This window comes from Aspergillus chevalieri, chromosome 3 (assembly GCF_016861735.1).
Source record: "Aspergillus chevalieri M1 DNA, chromosome 3, nearly complete sequence".
In the NCBI taxonomy this organism is placed as follows: Eukaryota; Fungi; Ascomycota; class Eurotiomycetes; order Eurotiales; family Aspergillaceae; genus Aspergillus; species Aspergillus chevalieri.
This window is the reverse complement of record NC_057364.1, coordinates 463,791-484,974: the sequence shown is the minus strand read 5'-3', so window position 1 is coordinate 484,974 and position 21,184 is coordinate 463,791. Positions and strand designations below refer to the sequence as shown.

At 45.4% G+C, this 21,184-nt stretch overlaps 8 protein-coding genes across 8 annotated transcripts; 3 read left to right on the top strand and 5 right to left on the bottom strand.

Annotated features, from left to right (window-relative positions):
• Positions 1-417: 417 nt before the first annotated feature.
• On the bottom strand, positions 418-897 carry ACHE_30178S (uncharacterized protein; the record flags this gene model as incomplete). The annotated part of the gene is made up of 1 exon (XM_043276768.1): positions 418-897. The coding sequence occupies one exon, from the start codon at positions 895-897 to the stop codon at positions 418-420; it is 480 nt and encodes a 159-aa protein (XP_043134713.1).
• A 582-nt stretch (positions 898-1,479) lies between these two features.
• Positions 1,480-2,411, top strand: ACHE_30177A (uncharacterized protein; the record flags this gene model as incomplete). Its single annotated transcript, XM_043276767.1, has 7 exons — positions 1,480-1,500; positions 1,592-1,657; positions 1,718-1,783; positions 1,845-1,968; positions 2,025-2,110; positions 2,164-2,251; positions 2,305-2,411. The coding sequence occupies 7 exons, from the start codon at positions 1,480-1,482 to the stop codon at positions 2,409-2,411; spliced, it is 558 nt and encodes a 185-aa protein (XP_043134712.1).
• A 69-nt stretch (positions 2,412-2,480) lies between these two features.
• ACHE_30176S (uncharacterized protein) lies at positions 2,481-5,847 on the bottom strand (the record flags this gene model as incomplete). Its single annotated transcript, XM_043276766.1, has 15 exons — positions 2,481-2,652; positions 2,710-2,754; positions 2,807-2,981; positions 3,040-3,161; positions 3,211-3,409; positions 3,461-3,694; positions 3,744-3,920; positions 3,973-4,150; positions 4,201-4,397; positions 4,449-4,670; positions 4,724-4,934; positions 4,983-5,076; positions 5,136-5,374; positions 5,424-5,594; positions 5,659-5,847. 15 exons carry the CDS (start codon positions 5,845-5,847, stop codon positions 2,481-2,483), a joined length of 2,625 nt encoding a protein of 874 aa, XP_043134711.1.
• Positions 5,848-6,480: 633 nt separating this feature from the next.
• Positions 6,481-7,272, bottom strand: ACHE_30175S (uncharacterized protein; the record flags this gene model as incomplete). Its single annotated transcript, XM_043276764.1, has 1 exon — positions 6,481-7,272. The coding sequence occupies one exon, from the start codon at positions 7,270-7,272 to the stop codon at positions 6,481-6,483; it is 792 nt and encodes a 263-aa protein (XP_043134710.1).
• Positions 7,273-7,672: 400 nt separating this feature from the next.
• ACHE_30174S (uncharacterized protein) lies at positions 7,673-11,272 on the bottom strand (the record flags this gene model as incomplete). Its single annotated transcript, XM_043276763.1, has 13 exons — positions 7,673-7,998; positions 8,070-8,161; positions 8,214-8,331; positions 8,404-8,620; positions 8,678-8,736; positions 8,804-8,888; positions 8,933-9,293; positions 9,349-9,375; positions 9,437-9,588; positions 9,636-9,814; positions 9,871-9,926; positions 9,994-10,484; positions 10,532-11,272. The coding sequence occupies 13 exons, from the start codon at positions 11,270-11,272 to the stop codon at positions 7,673-7,675; spliced, it is 2,904 nt and encodes a 967-aa protein (XP_043134709.1).
• Positions 11,273-15,006: 3,734 nt separating this feature from the next.
• On the top strand, positions 15,007-17,293 carry ACHE_30173A (ATP-binding protein; the record flags this gene model as incomplete). Its single annotated transcript, XM_043276762.1, has 5 exons — positions 15,007-15,418; positions 15,480-16,225; positions 16,333-16,640; positions 16,690-17,126; positions 17,184-17,293. 5 exons carry the CDS (start codon positions 15,007-15,009, stop codon positions 17,291-17,293), a joined length of 2,013 nt encoding a protein of 670 aa, XP_043134708.1.
• Positions 17,294-18,392: 1,099 nt separating this feature from the next.
• On the bottom strand, positions 18,393-18,599 carry ACHE_30172S (uncharacterized protein; the record flags this gene model as incomplete). The annotated part of the gene is made up of 1 exon (XM_043276761.1): positions 18,393-18,599. One exon carries the CDS (start codon positions 18,597-18,599, stop codon positions 18,393-18,395), a length of 207 nt encoding a protein of 68 aa, XP_043134707.1.
• Positions 18,600-19,313: 714 nt separating this feature from the next.
• ACHE_30171A (uncharacterized protein) lies at positions 19,314-20,090 on the top strand (the record flags this gene model as incomplete). Its single annotated transcript, XM_043276760.1, has 1 exon — positions 19,314-20,090. The coding sequence occupies one exon, from the start codon at positions 19,314-19,316 to the stop codon at positions 20,088-20,090; it is 777 nt and encodes a 258-aa protein (XP_043134706.1).
• Positions 20,091-21,184: the final 1,094 nt, after the last annotated feature.

Here is a 21,184-nt window from a genome sequence, read left to right as displayed (position 1 = left end):
GAGACATCGATTTCATGAACCTACGAGCGGCTATATATTACGACAAGCACCATGGAGAGGGACCTACCTTGAAGAGGGGGGAGAAAGTATTCCTGCTCCGCAGAAATATCAAAACGAAACGACCAAGTCAAAAGCTCGATCACCAGAAGATTGGACCTTTCACCATTGAAGAAAAAACAGGACCAGTGAATTATCGCTTGAAGCTACCGAAATCAATGAAGCGCATACATCCAGTATTTCACATCTCGCTATTGGAACCAGCACCAAAGAACGCCACAATCGCTGAAAACATTGAAATCGAAAGCGATGATGATGAATATGAAGTTGAACGAATTCTGGATTACAAGCAAGTTAACGGACGACCATTTTATCTGGTTAAATGGGAAGGATATGATACCTCAGAAAACACATGGGAACCTATCGCGAACTTGACGGGTTGTCACCAGTTGGTGAAGGAATACCACCAGCAACAGCAGAATCAAAGTTCTCCCAGAAGGAAGGGGAATTCATCATCTGAGTCAAACTAGGATTGTTTGACACTGCAGCAAGACGAGCAGCCTCTTCTTCATCAGCAAGACGCTCAAGCTCTTGGAGATCCTCAGCACTTAGAGGATCCTCCTCATCCAACTGCTCCATAAGTTTGGAATCATGTTCCAACATGCGACCACCACGTTCCTTAAGAAACCTCTGTTGTTTTTGAAGGCGAATAATTTTTGACATCGCCTCTTGCATCTTTTGGGAATGCTCCAACCAGAGACGCTGGGCTTCTTCAAGATCAAAAGCCAGCTTCTCCTGGTCTCGATGAAGAGAATCCCACTCACGTTCACTATGAAATTGTTTTTGACATTTGCGACCACGACGGGTACATTCAGCACAATTCTTGTTCTTTGAATCCATGACGCAGGATCTGCCGGTTTGAAAGCAATGCTCACAAGGGTTATCGACGATTAAACCGTTATCAAGGATAGAACGATACTGGAGGAGCCTGTTCCGTTTACGAATTTCATTCGACACTGGCATGATGAGTCACAACATTAGGAAAAGAAATCGACGACATTCCAGCGCTTACCTGAAAGATACCGCAGCTTTATAACTTTCGAGGACGAAAGCCTGAAAGAGGGGGAGGTAATGTTACAGACACCAACACATCAATCTCACGTGAGAATGCGGGGAGACAAGGCAGAATCATTGGACAAGAAAGGAAGAAAGAAATGCAGGAAAAGCAGGGATGTGAATACAGTTAAGCCCACCCGACCGTAGACCTCAGCCCACCCTCTAGCAATTCACGTGATATGAGGCCACCCTGGCCCACGAAGGTGGGCAGAGGTTTTTCAATACCTTACGAAAATCTAATTCTATATCTTTCTCACGTTTCTTTTACTATTCCCCCTACTTCTTTACTTCTCTCTATTTTTTCTCTCTATTTCTCTGTCTGTCTAATTACTACTTCTCTAAGCTCTACAAATCCGACAATCCAGAATGGCGAGAGTGAAGGCGAATGTGCGTTAAAGTTATGATCCAGTTTGGAACCTAGATTTCAATCGGAACTAATTGTTTGGTTGGAATCAAACTAACATTTGGGCATTTTTAGGAGGCATACAAGCGATACGTTGAGCTAGGCAAGGAGAAGCTGGATCTACCGGAATTTGAGGTTACGGTAAAAATACGAATGCAGTTCAGGCAGTAAAACTAGTTAATAACTAGTTCCGCGTTCTAGTCTAAGGGTTACTTGGTGCCGTTTGTTGGGGAGGTCTACTGCCGTGCTGAAGGATGCGAAAATGTGGTGAGAACTAGTTTACTGCTACTAGTTAATAACTAGTTTCTGATGGAATGAATTGAACCAGACCAAGTTTGTCTCCCTCAACAATCTCAAGAAGCATATTCGGACGAAGCATACCCATACCTATGACTTGTTGGATGGTGAAAGTGGTGGGCGCCCTGACCAAGAGGCAGAGTCTGCAGCAGTCAGTAAGTTGACTAAGTCCTAATTCAGAAACTAGTCAGTAGTTACTAACTGGTTCCAGAATTCTATAAGGCGGTTATCGAGAAATTTGACGCCAAACAGTCTGCCCCTGCCCTTCCCCCTCTTCCACGCCGCCGTGATGGTGATGTATGAGAACTAGTTCTCCTTCTCTATGAGAACTCGTTACTAACTAGTTCTAGGTCCATATGACTGAGATGAGACGTCTGGTCCGCCGCATGGGCCATATGGTCCCTTGTGAGAGTTGCAAGGATGCAGGCAAGGCTAAGTGTAAGTAATGATTATCTACTGATCCTGAACTACTGACTAACTAGTTCTACCAGTGTGCTGCAAGTATAATAAGTGTCAGCACTTTGCACTTTTTAATAGTGGTGACCAGGAAGAGTCCTCTCAAGAAGAGGCGTCTGATAAAAGTGATGATGAAGATTGAAAAATTGTTAATCTTGTTTCTATGCTGTACGCAAAAGATCAAATGGAACTAGTAAATGACCAGAACTAGTTAATAATAGGAACTAGTTCTCCCTCGTATAGCCTGAAGTCGTTCCTCGAGCTCTAATTGCCTTTCCAGTAACCTTACCCGTTCTCTATCATATTCCAGATCTCTCTCTTGTTGTTGATTTTGATATTGAAATTGAATATTAGCCATTGCAGTCTGTTGCAGATTTGGTGTCCTGAGGAACTAGTTAATGCATGGACTAGTTGTGAACTAGCTCTTGGAGATGACATACTGTGCATGAAATGATGATCTTGCGGATGGGGAATTGACAGATCGTCTTGTTATTTTGTATGAGTATGGAACTAGTTCTGAACTGGTCCTTAACATACCTTGATCTTAAGGATACCACAGATGGTGACCTTGAACCCCGACCTCTAGAAGAATGAGAGCTACCTCTTCTTCTCGCAGGTATAAAGCCAGAGGAGCTGGACTGAAATAGAATATCATCTTCTATGTCTGACTGTTGAGAATCTGAATGATTTGCTTGTTTTCTTTTTCGTGTATCTGTATAGAAGTTAGTAAACTAGTTCTCCAAAACTAGTTTAGGAAACTAGTTGCATACTGTCATTGCCCAAATGATTGTAATATCGGGTCTCTAGGCTATTATCTCTGGAATTGTGATAGATTCCAAAGGCCACTCTGGCATTGTACTGGTCAATATCACGCTGATCAATGGTGAAAGATCTAGATTTGTTAGAATGACTCAGAACTAGTTAGGAACTAGTAAACATACCCCAATGTGGCACCAAGCAAAGAATCGTATACACCCATCCAGTATGACTTGTAATGACTCTGCTCAACAGCATTTGTAATATTCCTTGTAGACTCAAAAAAGGTAGGATTCATCAAGGAACAAGCCTTATTTAGACCAGCTGCAATAACAGGGTGTTTTTTATGCTCAGCCCACTGAACGATCTCCGGGCTCTCATTATCTGCAGAACTAGTGAGGAACTGGTTAAGTCAATGACTGGTTCTCCACTTACCTTGTAGAAGTGCAATCAAATGATAATAGTCATCTTCACTCTCACAAGATAGAAGACTTTTCATTCTGAACCAGGGAGAATGATACAGTTCTTCAGATCCTAAATCTCTATCTGATCCCAATAGCCTAGTGATTGTTCGTTTGAAGTGGACATGACAAAAAATAATAATATTTTTTAGCTGCCATGTCCACGGTCGACATAATGGATCTAGAGATTGAAGGTAATGGCCAAGACCTGAGAACTAGTTAGGAACTAATCATAAAATAACTGGACTATCACTCACCAGACATCTGTTTTGCATCCATATCAACCACAACAGCCTTTATCCCACTGTTGTGTAAATAATGGAACTTTACTGGTCTTCCACATACTTCAGAAACGAGAGAGAACACTTGCTGGAATAAAAGTCTATAACTTTCAGCAGTCTCCTGATTGATAAACACCCGGAGCAGTGTGAAGACTAAACTAGTTAGCACCTAGTTCTGGAACTAGTTCTAATATCAAGAGCTTACCCTTGTTATGATCAGGAAGAAATGTTGCAAATATCACCTCATTAAAGGCTCCCTTGACTCTCTTATAGGACATGTCCACCTCAAAGCTTGATAGAGAGGCCAGAAATTGAATCTGTTGATCAAATCCACATATTATCATAATACAATCATTTTCTGCAAATATTCGTCGTACATAGGTCTAAACTGGTTAGTATAGAACAAGTCCTTCACTGGTTCATCCAACGCTACCTGATATTTTACATTCCGTTGATGCTCAAAGACTACCCCATTAAAGTCTCTTCCCTGAGGAAATAGAAGAGCTCTTATCTTAGTAGTAAGAGCTGAAAGCTTGTCTCGATTTACAAAGCTGTAATGGATCTGAGAGAGTTCTTTTCCATCGTACTTCTGACAAAATTCCTTCAGCTGTGGGCTGCGGAGGAAAGTGCCTGATAAACTAGTTAGTAACTAGTCTTGAGAATGAAGTAGTTAATACTTACTCAGTGTGAGATCTGGATTTCGCATGCGCTTCATCAAGTCAAGGATCTCATCTAAGATAATTTGTGGTGGCTTGCTTGGGGGCGGGGGAGGATGGGAATGAGTGCCAGTAGATAGAAAGACAGCATATGAACACTCATCTAGATCCAATGGAATAAGAATCCTAAAAGAGACCTTACAGCCCATCGTTGTCATTTTTCCTGGGCCTTGGGGATGAGATACACCTATCATAACTAGTTAGCATCTAGTTCCATGGATAATTAGTTTAAATACTTGCCACACGTTGGACGGCGGCTTGTTTTCTGTTCAATGACACCACATAATTCATTATCTAGAATTGGACTCTCTGATTCAAAGAGACTCTGTAGGAGAGGGATATCATAAGACACAGATGATGAGCTCAGATTTAAAAAGAAGTGCAGAGTCTTATTATCTGCTGAAAGGCGATTAACACACGTGATAAATGGATGGCAAACTCCAGCAATATCCTTAACTAGTTAGTATCTAGTTCACCATTTCGGAATTTAGTAACTCACTGGGCTGAATCGCCCAAATATAGGACGACAACCTGGCTGTGGAAAGGAACATCCATTGTTAACTGCAAACCGTTTTTGAATGGCACGAAAAACACTGCGAGTGAGCTAGTCAGTAATTAGTCCTAGAAATTAATAGTAAAGTAGTTGGCATGCCTCCGCGACCGTCGCTCCTCCATAGAAGTGTCCCTCTGAATCAATTGAGCATGAAGGTCTCTCATATGTTCAAATATTGACTCTGTAGCATGCGTATGACTCAATCCTTGTAATTCTGGAGAAAGATATTCACATCTTCTAACTCCAGTACATTGAAGAGCATATCTCTTGACTTGACATCTTAGAAAAGTTGAGTATGTTTCACGGCTTGAACCGACACCCCGATGAGAGTATTGAAACTAAGCTAGTTAGTAACTAGATATTGGCGGTAAACTAGTTCTATCTTACTGATGTCAATGCTTTTCCAACAACGTCAGGATGTAGAGCACGTGTATTGATGATATATGCATAACCATTGGGATCTGAGGCTGGATAGTCAGGCAGAAAATCAATATATTCAACTTTAGCAGCTGTCATTGGATTCCGGGCTCCATGGCTTAGGACAGTGACTGGTGGCATCTGCATAAACTAGTTAGTAACTAGTAAAACTGTGTGCACATCACATAGATATATATATTTGTACCTGATTTGGCGGAGTAACATCGTGTCTTGCAGTATTCCGATCATGTAAAATCTGCTCGTTTTGTTCATCATATAAACTGGTCTCAAAGATAGAATCCGGTGCAGTAGATGAATCAAGATTAAGATCAATAAGATCATTGATCAATGTATGATCATTCTCAAGGTAATCATAAACATTGATCGTTTCCATGATGAGAACTAGTTATACGAAAGATGTGTAAGGTATGTTACATAGTGCGGTAAGGCCAGGGTGGGCTGAGCCTTTATATTTGAGGTCACATGTGCCAAGAGCCCCACTTAAAGGGTGGGCTGAGGTCTGCGGTCGGGTGGCCTCAACTGTAATCTGAGCAGGGATCAAGCTGATATCCGATGGACATGTCACGTGATCATCTACTCCAGATATACCCCCAAGGGAGTAGCCGAAAGAGTATATATCAAGACACGGCATGATTGGATCGACCCAAAATATACTCCTGGAGGAGTAGACGCAGGAGTATACCGGGAAAGATATATAAGGACGCTCATTCATGTACTTAGCTTAGTTCTTCGCGATCAATTCAAGTCTTACAGCATTGGTTACCTTCTAGTTTCTGACTCGTCCGCACTTAACCAACAACCCAGTATACGTACTCGGTTGGCCTTGTTTCTCTACTCGTTACCTTTACCGTTCCTACTTGTTGATTATCTTACGGAGCCTGGAGGGGGCGACATACCCATCAACGCATACGACATACCGAACCGGACCCGGAGGGGCATTGAGCATACGACTACTTGGGAACACTTAAGGTAAGTGTTCAGTCTCGAAATACAACTAACTAGAACCCTAGGTACGACACGAGAGAAGCCAGGTTGTGACAGTGACCTCCTGCCATTCCTGTCCTCCGGGTCTGGTGGAGAGCAGTGCAGCTAGATCTGCGAATGTGGGTTGCTGCTTTGATTTTTGGCTTGTCACTTCCCTCGTCCTGGGGATCTTGTTGTTATCATGATGGTTCATTTTACTCGATTGGGCATTGGTTGTCGGTGTATCCTGCTTCATTGGTCCAATCTGCTGGATGGTGTGTTGGGCCTCTGCGAGCTCTGTATGGAGTTTGCTGACTTCCAGTTCCAGCTTTGTGATTCGCTCAAGATAGATTCCTTCATGGATTTGCTGTTCTGCTTTCCAATTGGACAGCTCCTCTGCCAGGTGTGCCTGTACCTGTTCCTGTACCATCTGATATATGTCCTGTTGCTGTGTTCGGGCTGCTTCCAAGGCCCCCACCAACACCTGGGCTTGTTTACTCACATCTAGCAGGGAAGTTTGATGCTTTGGCCTGCCAATCCATGATCTTTGCAGAATCTTTCGTTGCCTGATTCCGCTTCTGGCCTCGCTGGCCCGGCTGGGGGCCCTGCTGGACCCCCCAGGTTGCCAGTGCTCCTGGCCTTCATTTTCATCCATGCTCACACTCTCCATGCTGCCATCATTAAGTACAGGCTGCATCGCATTCCCAGATAGCCAGTGAGTTGGCGTTGGGGTGACTGGCATATCTTGTGTTTCCGCGAGCTGGGAGGCCACGTTGCCCACTCCAGAGGGTGACGCGTGCGATATACTACCACCACGGAGTCTCTGTGCCTCCATGGTGGTTTATAGGTGCCAGGAGGCCCCTATCGGTCGATTGACGCGTGAAAAAGACGTGTTTTACTTGGGTGCTGATTTTGATGTTCCAGGCGCCAAGCTTTTTAGATGAATCTCGGCATAGCTGATGGGGCGGCCTAGCGCGCTGGAATACTCTTTGGCGTAATCGTACATGTCGGCAGAACGTGGTCCAGTCAGCTCTATCACCCTTCCGGTGTACTTAGAGGGCTCCAGGAGAACTGCTACTGTCACTTCTGCGACGTCGTTGGCCGCAACTGGGTTGGTGCGGCTTCGGCCAAATGGCGTATTAGTATTAGGGGTTATTGGAAAATGATGAAAGCTGCAATTCTTAGCTAGCTAGGATATCGAGACAATCAATCAGTCCTCGCGGTGTGGTCCAGGATCAGGAAAAGCTGCTTCGCAACCTGCCAACAATTTCATGAGCCCTTTCAATTTTTGTTTCAGCCGCCTCTACCTTATCACGTAAACGGCTAGCAACACCTGAAAACCTCGTTGCTTCGGTCATTTCGCTCCCCTCTGCCACAGTCACATGGAGATCGCTGCATAGGTTTGCCATTTCCTGATTGATCACTTGTCTCAGCTCTGATTGGGTTTTCTCAAACAGGGAGCGGCAGTCAGTATTGATGGCCTTTATGAGTTTAAGAAATACTGTGTGGTTGGTGAGGTGATCTCTCATATAGCCTTTTCGCCGAGCGTCAACACCTCCACCTTTGTTAATCGTCAGCAAAATCATTGGGAAGGTTGACTCTTCGTTATTTATGCCAGAGAGAAGTTCATACCCGAGTCACTGTTACACTTATTATAGACAGGCCGCATCAACCCGGCCATGTATGAGCTAGCGTGGCCATAGAGAGCGTCTTCTTTTATCAGACTAGATAACCCCATTAGTCTGGCATAAACATTCAAGTTGAGAAAAAAATTACCTTAACTCTTCTATCAGGCGGTTGAGTAATTGCTCAACACTGTCGATTATACAAGCCTCCCTGTCACTCATGTTGTCAATCAAGTTTTCCAATGCAATCGGCGCCAGTCGTAAATTGTCTATAAAGCCTGTCAGCGACTACTCACTGAACTGTGAATAGGAAAGACTAAGATATGGAATATGGACTATACCATTCAAACATTCAATATTTTTTTGAAACGCGGCTCTCACAGCACCATTCAACTGGTTTGTCTGCGAGAGAATCCATCTTTCCAAAGAGAGCCAAGGTCCTTCCCAAGCTGTCCGCGTGCCCTCCAGTAATTCGGTATTCCAGCAATGAGAACCGACACTTCCCGTCTGATATGTACCGTATTTTCGGCAAAAGGCCCCGTAAGTATTGTGATACCACTGAAATAAGTCAGCCATCTTGAGATCGATTCGGCTCAGTATAGAAAGTAGACTTACACCCTGCCACACCCTGCTGGTTTGAAGTGCACTTTCACTCCATTCGAAAACTCGTTCATCTGCGGTATATTTCACCGGAATTTAACGTTCACTGAATGGTTCAAACAGTCGAGAGATGCTACTCACAGGCTACATTGAGTATCTCCTCGTTAAAACGGTCCTCGAGTCTTCTTGGTAATGTTCGGAAACCTGCATCTTGCAGGATAAGCGTCTGATAGGTGTCAGCCGGGAAAATCTTACATGGAATCACCCTACCTCGCGAAAAACTTTTTCGACATCCAACAATACTTGCCGCAGCGATTTCGCCCTCTCAGCGGTGACATTGTCGCAACCCGTCAGGGTCCATTGTTTCACTGATCGGAACACGGCTGGTGCACGATGTTCCAGAAATGTAGCAATGAAGCGAAATTGGGCCTCAGCTGGAACCAATTGGCAGTAATGGCGGAGCTGACGAATACCACTGAGGTTAAGATAGTCTTCGCCATACGGAAAGCTACCTTCACGGTGCTCAGAATACAGGTTGTTGCTAACGCAGAAGACACGAACGCCCTCATCACGCTCCCTCAGGGGCGCTTCAATCCGCTGATTCCGGTTCCAGATCAAGAATCGGTCGAGCCTAGGGAGAATTAGCATCAAAGCCTTGTTATGTTGTAGTTGCTGGTATAAGATACTCAAAGCGGGCTCTATGGTTGTTGTTACTGTAATGATATATGTAAGTATGAGTTAATATCATGAATAGGAATTGGAAGAAATGCTCACAGGAGTTCACGTAGATCGTCACTGCTGCCATCCCGGCTCCGCCCAAGCGCTTCGGCGAGTCTGCTCCCTGCGTGTCTTACCTGTCTTTCTAGCCTGCCTATCTGCGGAGCCAAGTCGCGGTATTTGCGGGCCATTTCATCTGCTATAACATCCTACATTGCATGAGCAGACACTCGAAACAGTCGCTTGGAGTGCTAACCTCGCTTCGAGTACACACGATGCGCATTGGCTGTCCTTTATTGCATCGTGATTTTATTTCATTGATACTCTGGTCAGTGATGCACCTTGATATTGTCGTCACGACGAAAATCTCGCTGCAGGAGTGTTTGAGATATCTATCGGTTGCACGAACTCGAGCAAAATTCAGATCGCGGAAACCTTCAATGTAAATTAGTTATGTGAAACCAGCTACACGCGCAGTTCGGAGCACAAACCAGGCAAGTCTGCTAATACTAAGCCAGTGCGTAAGATTGGCGAGGACAAGTACACTCTGCGGTTTTGTAAGCCTTATCAAAGCAAAGAGATTCATGGATATGCCTACTGCACAGTCTCCTTACCTGATTAGTTTGATGAAAGGCCAGATTGCTGTCTGTCCTTCACCATGCAAGTCCGTTGTGAGTGTATCAAGATAAGATTGACAGCGCTCAAAGCTACCCAGTACAACACTGTGGTGCAGCACCGGGCCTCCGGGACGTTGTCTGCACGAGTGCTGTGCCCATTGCTGAAGTCTCCCCAGGATTCGCGAATATGCGCCCTCTGTCTGGTCAGCAAGGAATTCGTGCGTGAGGTCTGGCTGATTGCGAAACATTGAATGGAACGTGGCCCATGCCCTGGTTGACTGCTCGCGAATACGCTCTTGTTCTTCAATCTTGGTCACTTCACGGAAGACATCCGTATAATACATTCTGAAACTCTGAAGAAGTTCCTGAAGTAATTCCTTTACTTCTTCAGAGTCCATGTAGATGACTTCGATGGTCCAATTGGGATGATGAGCATCTATATCACGGAACTCCGTAACGACAGAGGTACAGGCCGAGCCCTCAGCGCTCTGTGGCAATTTAGTACTGTTCTATTAACTTAGGACTACCGACATACCGATCGGGCCAGACCATTTATGTCCAGCAGTGAATTAATCAATCTGCTCTTGCCAACCCCTGAATCCCCGATAAATCCGACAGTACGGGTCTCTGGACAGTCAAGTTGACTTGCCATTCTCACCTGCTCAAACTGTTTCGAGAGATCGGATTCTTGGTCGGCAATCAAAGAGCACCGCTCCATGTCAGAACATATGCTTGCCAGATGTTCCTTTACGTCTCTTAGAACAGCCTGAAGATCGCTATCGTATACAGGCGCTTGTGGCAGCGGTCCCTGTGGCACGTCATCCAATGAGGAGGTATTGCTACCGTTCTCGCTGCCGGTGTTCATTCGGTCTCCGTCGAGGTCCAGCTGGCTAGGACTGGGAAGTGGGTCGGAAAGCGAAGTGTGTCGCTCGGAGGTATCAGCACGTAGCGACGTCGTATTGCCAGCATTAGTTGATGTCGACTGGCCCGGAGACAAGCTTAATTCTCTCAGACGCTCACTAATGCCTAAACTGTTCGCTGGTTCAAAAGGAGCTACTGAGCTGTGACTTGGAGTGTGAATCCATTCGTCCGGAGATTCAAAGTCAGACTCTGATGACGTTCGCCGTCCTGCGTTTCTTGAGTGGGGATCACGGCCGGTGTCATGGTCCACATCCTCTATGGATGGTACAATAGCACTGAAATTAAAAGCAGTAGACTGGTCGGGTTGTTGCTGCTGCGTTTCCCACCCGCTGAAGATGAATGGCTGCGGCGGCATGGTAGACTATCAAGGATTCCAAGGAAATATGAGGGCTTTCCTTGCTCACTTCCAGTGTAAAGTAGGAGTCTGATCTATTCGGTCTCGAGGGAAAATGAGTCAGTAGGATCTTAAATGGTCCCATGCCCCTCTTATCTCAAAGAGGGGCTGACGGCGCTAACAATGCAAATGACTGCGCCGCATCCATAAATAGCAGTATGCCTTACTAGCTTAATAACTCAAAAAAACCACTAGTTACTGTTGCATAAATTATGCAAGTCATGGGGACTACTGTAATTAGTAAAAAGTTGGATATTTGGATAAATTCTTGGGTATACCCAAGGACAATGTCCAGGCCTGCCTTCACCCTACCTCCTCGATCTATTACCCATATCTTGCAAGCAAAGTTCATGGTCCCTGACGATGGCGTTTGCGAAATAGGTCAGAGACCTGATGGATATCGTCTTTCTGCTTGTATGACGCTCCCCTTGCCACACAATGTTGTAACTAATCGGTTGCTTTGGATCAAGGACCACAATCATCGACTCACGGATCTCCCCAGGTAACAGAAAACCGGCTTTTATATTTGCGAGCAACGAGGGTCCTTCTGACTCACATCCTTAGACCAGTCTCATAATTTTGAAAAACGACAGCTTCGCCATGCTGATCTGTTGGGGGCCCAGTACAAAGCACTGAGCCAGAGTAACCTCCCGTGCTGTCCATATCATCCTTAGACAGCACAGCATTGCAACAGCCTGATCACTCGCTTCACGATCTCAAACATACTACCTAGCAGGACCGAATCCGCCACTGCGGGCGTTACCTTTTGCCCCTTCAACCACTCTCCAGTTCTTTGTCTGAGCATTGAGGGCCACAGCAGCGGAGTCCATACGGAAATGATAGGATACTCGGGAGGACTCACCACTTCAGGTGGACTTTCTCCCTTGATTAAAGGAGAGGTCATGCCGGTACCCGACCGGAAACGGGAGTATAGGGCTCGGGTTGTCGAAGCAGTGGGTAATCGTCCCGACCTATGATAATGGTGAGCGTGACTCCTTAAGGAGAGTGTATGGCTCTTGGATGAGGAATACCTTTGTGTTCGTTTTAAAGAGCAGAATATCCTTGCCCGTCAGATTATTGGACAGGCCCTGGTCCGATACACCCTACGGGCGAGAATTCCGTCTAAGTGGAGATTTCAAGAAACAATAGAGTGCGTCCTTGGCCCGAATCACCCAATCTGCAACACGCATAAGAACCGCCGGCAACGCAGGATTGCGCACATAACCGTGGGTCACCGTCATTAAAAACCGTCTTTCCTGGCAATTTCAACTTCAACCCCAAGCACCCGACCGATTTTGCCTCTGTAACCGAGACGACTGCACCCGATTCGATATTCTGTGCTGTTGCACTAAACGTTGCTGTATCTAGAAGTACAACAAGCCCGCCCACCTCATCCAGGCAGCCGAGTTGTGGGTCCGCTCTAGACCTCGTAAGGAGTCGCGATCCTTCAGGTTCGACTAGAACCTCAGGTTCCACAGAGAGTGCAAACATACAAATCCTGTGATATGCATATTTTATGCATATTTTGTCTGTATTTTTGCGTAATTAGTTTACAGTTCAGGCTAGGCTGCGGCAGCATCCAACAAATCATATGATATCCAACTATCACATCCGTAGATTGCGGACTTGGATGTCAAATTGGCATCCAACCATCCGCAGCGATGAGACTTGGATTTCCAACTCGATCTGTTGGATATCCAATAGATATCCAACAGTATATCAAACACTACAAATATGCCAAGGCTCATGACCTAGAGGAGACTGCATAGATTATGCATTCTTCGCGGTATTTTTGATGTATTTAGTGTGTAACAACTGATTTCCTTGAAATCATTCTGGAAACTATTTATTTAATGCATTTCGGTCAAAATGGTGGCCAAGCAGTTTCTTTATTTAATGATTTCTGAGGAAATGAAGCTGGCTTACCTGGAAATGGATTTCTGTTAAATTGATTTCAGATGAAATGCAGTTTCTTTGATTTTTCTGTAGAAAAGACTCCTTGCTATTATTACAGTTTATCAATCTCAAATCCATCTGGCAGCTTTGGCTTCTTCCAAATCCTGCCCGACCGCGCCTGCGTGCTCTCTTCAGTTGCCATCTCAGGAAGTGGGAGGCCATTATCTCCATCATCTTGAGGCTCAGAGGTCTTATTCCAAGGCCGCCTGCGTCATGCTTGCTTCCTTTGTGTTGTTATCTGTGTGAGAGTCAACATTTCCTTTGAATGATCATCATCTGAACTATTTTCAATAGGATCTTGAAATGTCTGGATATTCGCTGGCGCTGCTTGAGGCGCTACTTGCTGTTGATATCAGTTAAACTCCTTCTGTAGAGCATTCCGATAGGTTCTCATAAAATCAACCTGGTTCCCCTCCTAATCCTCCCCTTGCCAGTCGCTGCTGTCAAAGTAGCGAAGCTTTTTTGAGGGACAAAGAATCGTTGCAATTGCTTTGGAGGGCATTGCCAAAAGAGGAGGCCCTGTCTAGGCTTCTTTGTTTCATAGAGGAGACTTTCTTGTCAAGTAGAGTTAGCAGCTCCAATATCTCCTTGTCCTCTTCTTTTTCTCTCTCGGCCCGGGCTTGTAGGGCGATGCTGGCGTGTTTTGTGAGCTCGAGATCTAGTTGCTCATTTGGGCTCTGGGGCTCTAGCGTGGTCATTGAGGCTTCAGTTTCCACCTCCATGTCCATGTTTGAAGGCGTTGGAACTGGAGGCGGGGCATTTGGCTCGCCTGGATCCCCTTCTGTCTGTTTATCTGGCTTTTTCGGTTTTCGGTGCCTGTGGGTCTTCGCAGATGCGGTTATAACTTGCGCCCGGTGATGGCCCCGGTGAAGGGCCGAGCCGGAGGCTATACCTCTGACTGAATGGCGTGTTATGGGCGCCATGTCTTGTACGACTATATGTGTGCACACGTTGACTATAAGAATCTCCTGACCTCGCTACTCGGGCCAACTATTTATCCGATCGATCCTCATTGAAGCGGGTAGCTCAGGTTCGGGGAATCGGGAGCCGATAATCCGACTGCACGAGGCTATACAGCGTACAGAAGATAGAGAGTTTAATATACGCCGAAGGGAATAATATTGAAGTCTATGGTAACCACACGTAGAACAAGTGCTTGAGTGCTTGACTATCTAAATACGTGTAAACATCGACCTATATAAAGATCCCCTGGCCTCGGTAATCGGGCCGACTATTTGTCCGATAGATCCTCATCACTCATCAATCAGCAGGAACGTGACACGCGACCCAAAAAAACGAGGCCTCGTCATCTGCAACAGTTCACCTGTAACCTCATCTGCAACCACCGGGAGTGTCCCTATCAATTCCCCTCCGGGACGGCGTATGACATAATCAATTAATCAACCAATCAACACACTAATATCACATGCTCACATTTCTTGGCGGCAGGTCTTCCTTAGCATCCATCTCCAATGATCATAATGATCATCTCTCATCTCACTACATTCTATTCCCTGCAAACTTCTTTCTCAACTGATGTAAAATAATCCTGGATGGAAAACTGACACATATCGCCTGCCTGTGTGTAACAAGGCCGCCCAGCAACCCTCTTCTTACAGTATTGTTTGTCAGGCGGGTGCATTTCTCGCCCTTATTAGGCAGGTGCAACTCTTGTTCTCATCAGGCAGGTGCAATCCTTATTCTCGTCAGGCAGGTACACTTCTAGTCCTTATCTTACAATGGCCGCTGCCATCACCAGCTGGGTGCTCAATCCAATCCAATCTTTGACAATGTCTCGACCGCGTACTCGCAAGTTATGGTGCGCTTTATCTGATGATCTTCAGCAGTCATTCTCCATAGAGTGTTTTGCAGATCAAGACGATATTGAGACGCTCAAAAAGAAGATTTGGGAAGACATCAAAGAAGAAATCAAGGATACAACAGCCCGAAACCTCAAGCTCTACTGCCCTGTTGTGCAACTCAATTATGAAGAGGAGTTTGATGTGAAAAATGGTGAATTCCTACGTCCACGCCGAATTATCACGACCAACCCACTCTTCCCTGAAAGCAAGGATCCAGATGTGGATATTGTTGTTGTCGTGAGCAGAGATACCACTACACGGAAACGGAAGCGCTCTGAATCACAAGGTGGTGAGAATATCCCATTCTTAATGATCCTTTCATGCTTTTAGTTAACAATTACGCGTTACAGCGAATATACCTCGGACACTGTCCATCGCAGAGCATCAGTTGATATGCCCTCGAGAGCGTACAGTGTCAAAACTTGCAGCCATTTTGGATGACATGAACATAGTTCATGTGCGTGGAACTCCAGCCAGTGGGAAAACACGTCTTTCTGAACTCTTGAGAGACTACTATCGCAAAGAGGGAAGAAAGGCTTTCTTAATCAAGAAATGGGAAGAACTTGATTCTGAGAATCCTTGGGGCAGTCTTATTGAGCTTGTCAAAAAAAAGAATAAGGAACTAGAAGGTGTCTCCACTAGTTTCACTGTGACTTCATCACAATCCGAACATGATCTCTCTTGGGTTTTGACATCAAACACTGTTATTATTGTGGATGAGGCACAGACAACCTACAGTGATGATACGCTCTGGAACACAATCTTCAAAGAGAGACTAACCCCTAATGTTTACAAATTTAAACTATGTCTTTTCTGCTCTTACGGCAGTCCGGCAACAGGCCCAGATCAAACATTCTTCACTCCAGTCAGGCTTTCCAACCGACAATGCATCTCATTTACGCCACAAGGCCAGCAAAACTCACCACCTATTGGTTTATTTTATGACAAAGAGGAGTTCAAGGATGTTGTTTCACGGTTGCTTACATTTCAATATGAAGAGAGGTTCAATTTTGATGAAGGTGCCCTGGAGTATATATTTGCACTATCAAATGGTCATCCAGGAGCGGTGACATCGATAGTTGATGTACTTTACGAGGTATGTGCCAAATATCTCTTTAGTATTTTTTTGTTTTGTTAGCTGAACCCCCCCACATTGGGGCATTTTGAGAGACCATATTTGAGCAAAAAAGCTAACAATTTCAGGCCTATCGTCAAGACATCAAGCATGAACATATTAGGACCTTGACAGAAGATCATATCATCTGGTTCCTGGAGGACGCTGCCACAGTCTTTGACAAACTAAGCACCCGGCCAGTTAATCGCTCCTTTCCAGATATATCAAGAGCTACAAATGGAATCTCCAACACATTGTGCAAAATCACAGAAGAAGGAAGTATTCCATTTGATATCAATGACGCAAGCATCAAGTTCTGTTATCAGAAAGGTTGGATTCACAGGGTAGCTCTGGATGGTGATGATATTGCAGTTCTGCCATCACGCTTACATGAAAAGTAATTCTTCTTGCATGCCCTTATTGTTGTTCTGATCTGACCATCTTAGATACATTGAATATTCGATTGGCACAATGTCAATAACCTTGCCTGCCAGATTCGACTCACTACCAAAATTATGCAAAGAAATCCTCAGCAAATTCTCCATCATGAACTTAAGGCACTCAGCTGAGGGCAAAAAGATGTCAACTGCATCACAACCCAGACCCGTGGAAGCACAGTATCAAGTTGAGTTCTACAGGGGATTTGTCCATACAGCAGGGCAAGGTGTACTGATATCCACTGAATGGTCAAGAACCAGGGATGGTCAAGTGGATTTCTATATTCCAGAAAAGAAATGGGCGGTCAAATTGCTGAGAAATCATATCCAAGTCAATGAACATATCTCTCGATTCAAGGAGGGTGGCAAATATCATCCCTGGCTGAAGGAAAATATGGTCGAGGATTGGATCATAATCGACTGTGCGACTTCTTTACCAACCAAAGGTGTGTTCTCAGTGTTCAATTCAGTATCCATGATTTATTCCACTAACAACTTGATAGAGTTCTCTGAGCCTAGGTTATGGCATGCTGTATTCATCAATGATTATTCTGAATTGCAGCTGTATAACTATCAGAAAGTTCTTATGATGTCTGTGCATCTAAGGAATTGACAAGAGGCAGGGATAATATGGCTATTACACTGATTACTTGCATCTGTCTTGTGGTATCTTTGTTAGTTGTAGTCGACTTCTTGACTATCAAGAAATCAGATGGATTCACCTGGTTTCCTATGTCTTGCTCCCATGGCTTCTTTTCTTCCCTCTCCAGGGCCGATATTCTTGTCTTATGGCTACCTAGTTTAGATTGAGAATACTATCTCATTTTATCTACTAGACTAAGCCCGTGATAAACAGGGCAATGCTCTTAGAGCCACAGGTGAGTCGATGACTGAGAAGGTAGACTTATAGTCTTTTTATCTGGAAGTGACATGAAAAGTCTCTTGGGAAAAAATTACTATTGACAAAGTGCTTATGCAGTCAACTGATTCAACTCCAATAGACTAAGCCTTTGGAAATAAATTTAAAGATTATAGAAGAAAGTAGTTAGCTATACCTCCATGTTTCCGAAACTAAGCCCTGATATAAGGATTGGTCGGATCCACTACCAGAAGTGATTTCATCAGGATCCTGGACTTGGGGTCTCTTCGAATTTAACTCTCGTCCCCAAAATCTCGTGAAGCTGCTGATGTGTCGATCTTTATCTACTAGTGACGCCTGGAGGCCGAGATCTGGTGCTCTGCGCCGATCGTATCTGAGCGTTGCAGCTCGAAGGCTCGCATGTCAAACATTCTGAAATAAAAAGGATGCAGCAATTTCGCTATTGGCTGGTAAACAGGGCGAGGATACGTAAATGAATTGGTTCTGATGGGGTCGAAAGACGGCTGTGGAAGGGGATAGGCGCAGCCCGGTTAACAGCCAGACCTGGTATTATTATTATTTAATCAAGTTTATTGTCCATATCGAGTCGTAGAGTTATGACAGACCATGATTCATGGACCCGAGGCCAGCAGCTATCCCACAGTCTCTTGTCCCTATAAGTTCCTGAGGCAAAACCCCTTTCTGTAATCTTTCCGATCCTTTTCCTCGCCCCAGATCGCCCGTATGCGCAGGATTTTCGAGCACAGTGCTCTCCTTGTGTTTTGGAGCAAGATGGGTGTGGCCTAGGCTGACTCTCAGCTTAGGCTACCCTCCCTGCTACCTTTCTCCTGTCCTAATTGCCACCTCCCGCCTCCAATGCTTCCAGCCCCCATTCTTCATCTCTCCGGGCCCTTTCTGCCGCTCGTTCTAGGTGCGCCTGGGGCAAAGCTACACTAGTGTTGGCTAGGAATTGTAGCAGCGCCCAGGTGGCTCTGGGCTCTCCTAAAAGTTGTCCTTGCGGGTGCTCCTCTGCAGCGGTGGGTCTCATAACCCCATCCATCTCCAGATTTCTGTAGAGCTTGTTTCATTGGTGTCGCCATTTTCGGCATTCAAAGAGAAGATGATGTATTGTCTCCTTTGGGGAACCACATCCCTGACAGGTTGCATCTTCCCGAGCATGAATCCGATGTAGATACATTCCAATGGCTGCATGTCCTGACTTCAGTTGAAAATAACGGCTTGCCAGGTGCTTGGGAGCTAGTGATGCTGTAGGGTTGAGCCGCCAGTTCTTCTGCGGCCTATATTCGCTGACCATGTTGGGATCGCTGACCGACCTCCTTAGTGAGCCATCTCTGCTTCTGTGCTGTAATGGCTTCTGTTCGGGCTCTACAGGTGAAGGCCAGAGAGATCTCCCTTGAGCCTCTTCCTGGAGGCTGTCTTGCTGCCTGCCTGGCTTCCTGGTCAGCTCTCTCATTTCCTTCTACTCCTATGTGTCCCGGAACCCATTGGATTGTGGGTTGGCGACCTTGGGTGTGTAATCTTTTGGCTATAACATGTGCTTGAATCACTAATGCTTGGCCTGGCCCTAGCTGGGTATGTCACAGCCTCGCAATGGTGGCTTGCGAGTCCAGCAGGATAGTGACCGGTCCCTGATTTTCCACTTTCCATGCTAGCTGGAGTGCCTGAACGACTCCACGAAGCTCTGCATCAAAGACCTCATATCCCTTGCCTAATGGAAACCCCTTGGTCTTCCAGGCTTCTCCTGGTTCTTGCCATGCAATTCCTGCTCCACATCTGCCATTTTCTAGCCTTGAGCCATCTGGCCAAATTGCCAGTCCAGGAGGGAGAGATTGCGCGGCTGCAAGGGCCTCTGGGCCTGGTAGCACGTCTATTCGGTCTGGAAACTGGCTACTGGTCGTCTGTATCGTGCTCTCAAAGCCCTCGGATGGGTCCACTGGCATATTCATATTACCATGGATATGTCTTCGAAAAGAGTGACTGCATTGTTCGTCCATTAGAATCCGTCAGCAACACCGTGGAAAGACTCTCCGTGGGTCTAGATCACTATCCAGTTTTATTTAATGAGAGGGACTTCAATGAGACAGAAGTAAGCCGATATGAGCATGTACAAGAGGCATTGAAGAAGTTTACCCGCCTCAAAACAGTCGAACTGCCCATCTGCCTCTTAGTCAGTTATGATGTATATCCTGAGAATGACGTTGACCTGAGCACTATCTGGCCAGACACACTGTGCGAGGTTGGCCTGAGAATCGACATGAAAGCCAGTCACGACAATGAGTGGGATGAGTTGAGGATGGTTGATTGGGTGTACGATGTTCTCCTGAAGCAGCGAGATGCGGCCCCACACCTCGAATGGATCACCATTCGGTTTTGGGAACCGTTTGATGATGACCTTTGGCAAGAATATGAGAAGCGGTTACAAGCCAAATGTGAAGAAATAGGCAGTCCTTTCGAATTCATGAACGATGATCTATCCCGGCGATTGTGGATGCGGACAATTTCATGGCTTTCTACGTCTCTCGGATCGTAGCTCAAAGGGGAAATCGGAATTCGATTATTCCAGACCAAACGAGGTCTATATAGAGAGAATTAGCTTGACGAAAGAGGTATATTGCCTAGCGAACGTATGTGCGCATACGCAGCTGATTGAGTGCTTAACTAGCTATGTGTGTACACGCTATACTATATATAAGAACCTCCTGGCCTCGCTACTCTTTAATTACAGATGCACTGATCAGCTGATGTGCATACACAGCCTACCTTACTATCTTATTCATCATTCTGCTAATTCTGCTAACCTCAAAAGTGAGCCTTGACTCTTAGTTTTTGCAGGCGTTCTCTAGCAGATCATTACTATGCTGCATTGGGGGCTAAAAGAACCGGGGAAAGTAGTAGAGATAGGAAAGGATTAAGAAATATCTGTAGTCAGCCTCGACAATTCAATACCATGGAGCAATGGACACCGTAAAAGGAGGGTAATATCCGTACCTGGCATGGGCTTGAGTAATATCATCAACCCAAATAGCTTTCCGCATTGTTAGACTCAGGTCATTCTTCTGAACAAGACTACTAGTTACTCATTTTGCTTCTTGCCTTCCTGAATCAGATGTAGAGAAGACAAAAACGAGCAACAGAAAATGTTCGACACCAATGCTGAGCCAGATTTGGAAAAGAACATCCCTTGCGATACTGATCCGGTCAGAAGAAGAATTGATGAGGAAAGACCTCTTGCTTTTTCATGCGAAAATAGAGAAAATATTGATGAGGAATCGCCTCCTGCTTCTTGCGGAAACGTAAACTCAAAAGCATAGCCAGGCAAACGTTGATCGCCTAACCACCACATTGAATGCTCAGCTAGTGACTTGATAAAAACAGTCAATCTTGTCGGTTGCCCTGGATCCATTTTCCCAGCAGATCCCCGCATTTCCATCCAGAGATGTGGTCGCGCGTAATGAGACCGCATATGCCCAAATAATGGAGAATTAGAACCCTAGCTGGAATCAGAGAGGCAGCGAGGAAATGAATGTACTGGATCCTATAATGCAGACTGCGTTATTGACTGGCTTCGCCCAAATCGATAAGCCTCTCGAGCCAATATGTCTCACTGTCTCCTGTGATTATCCT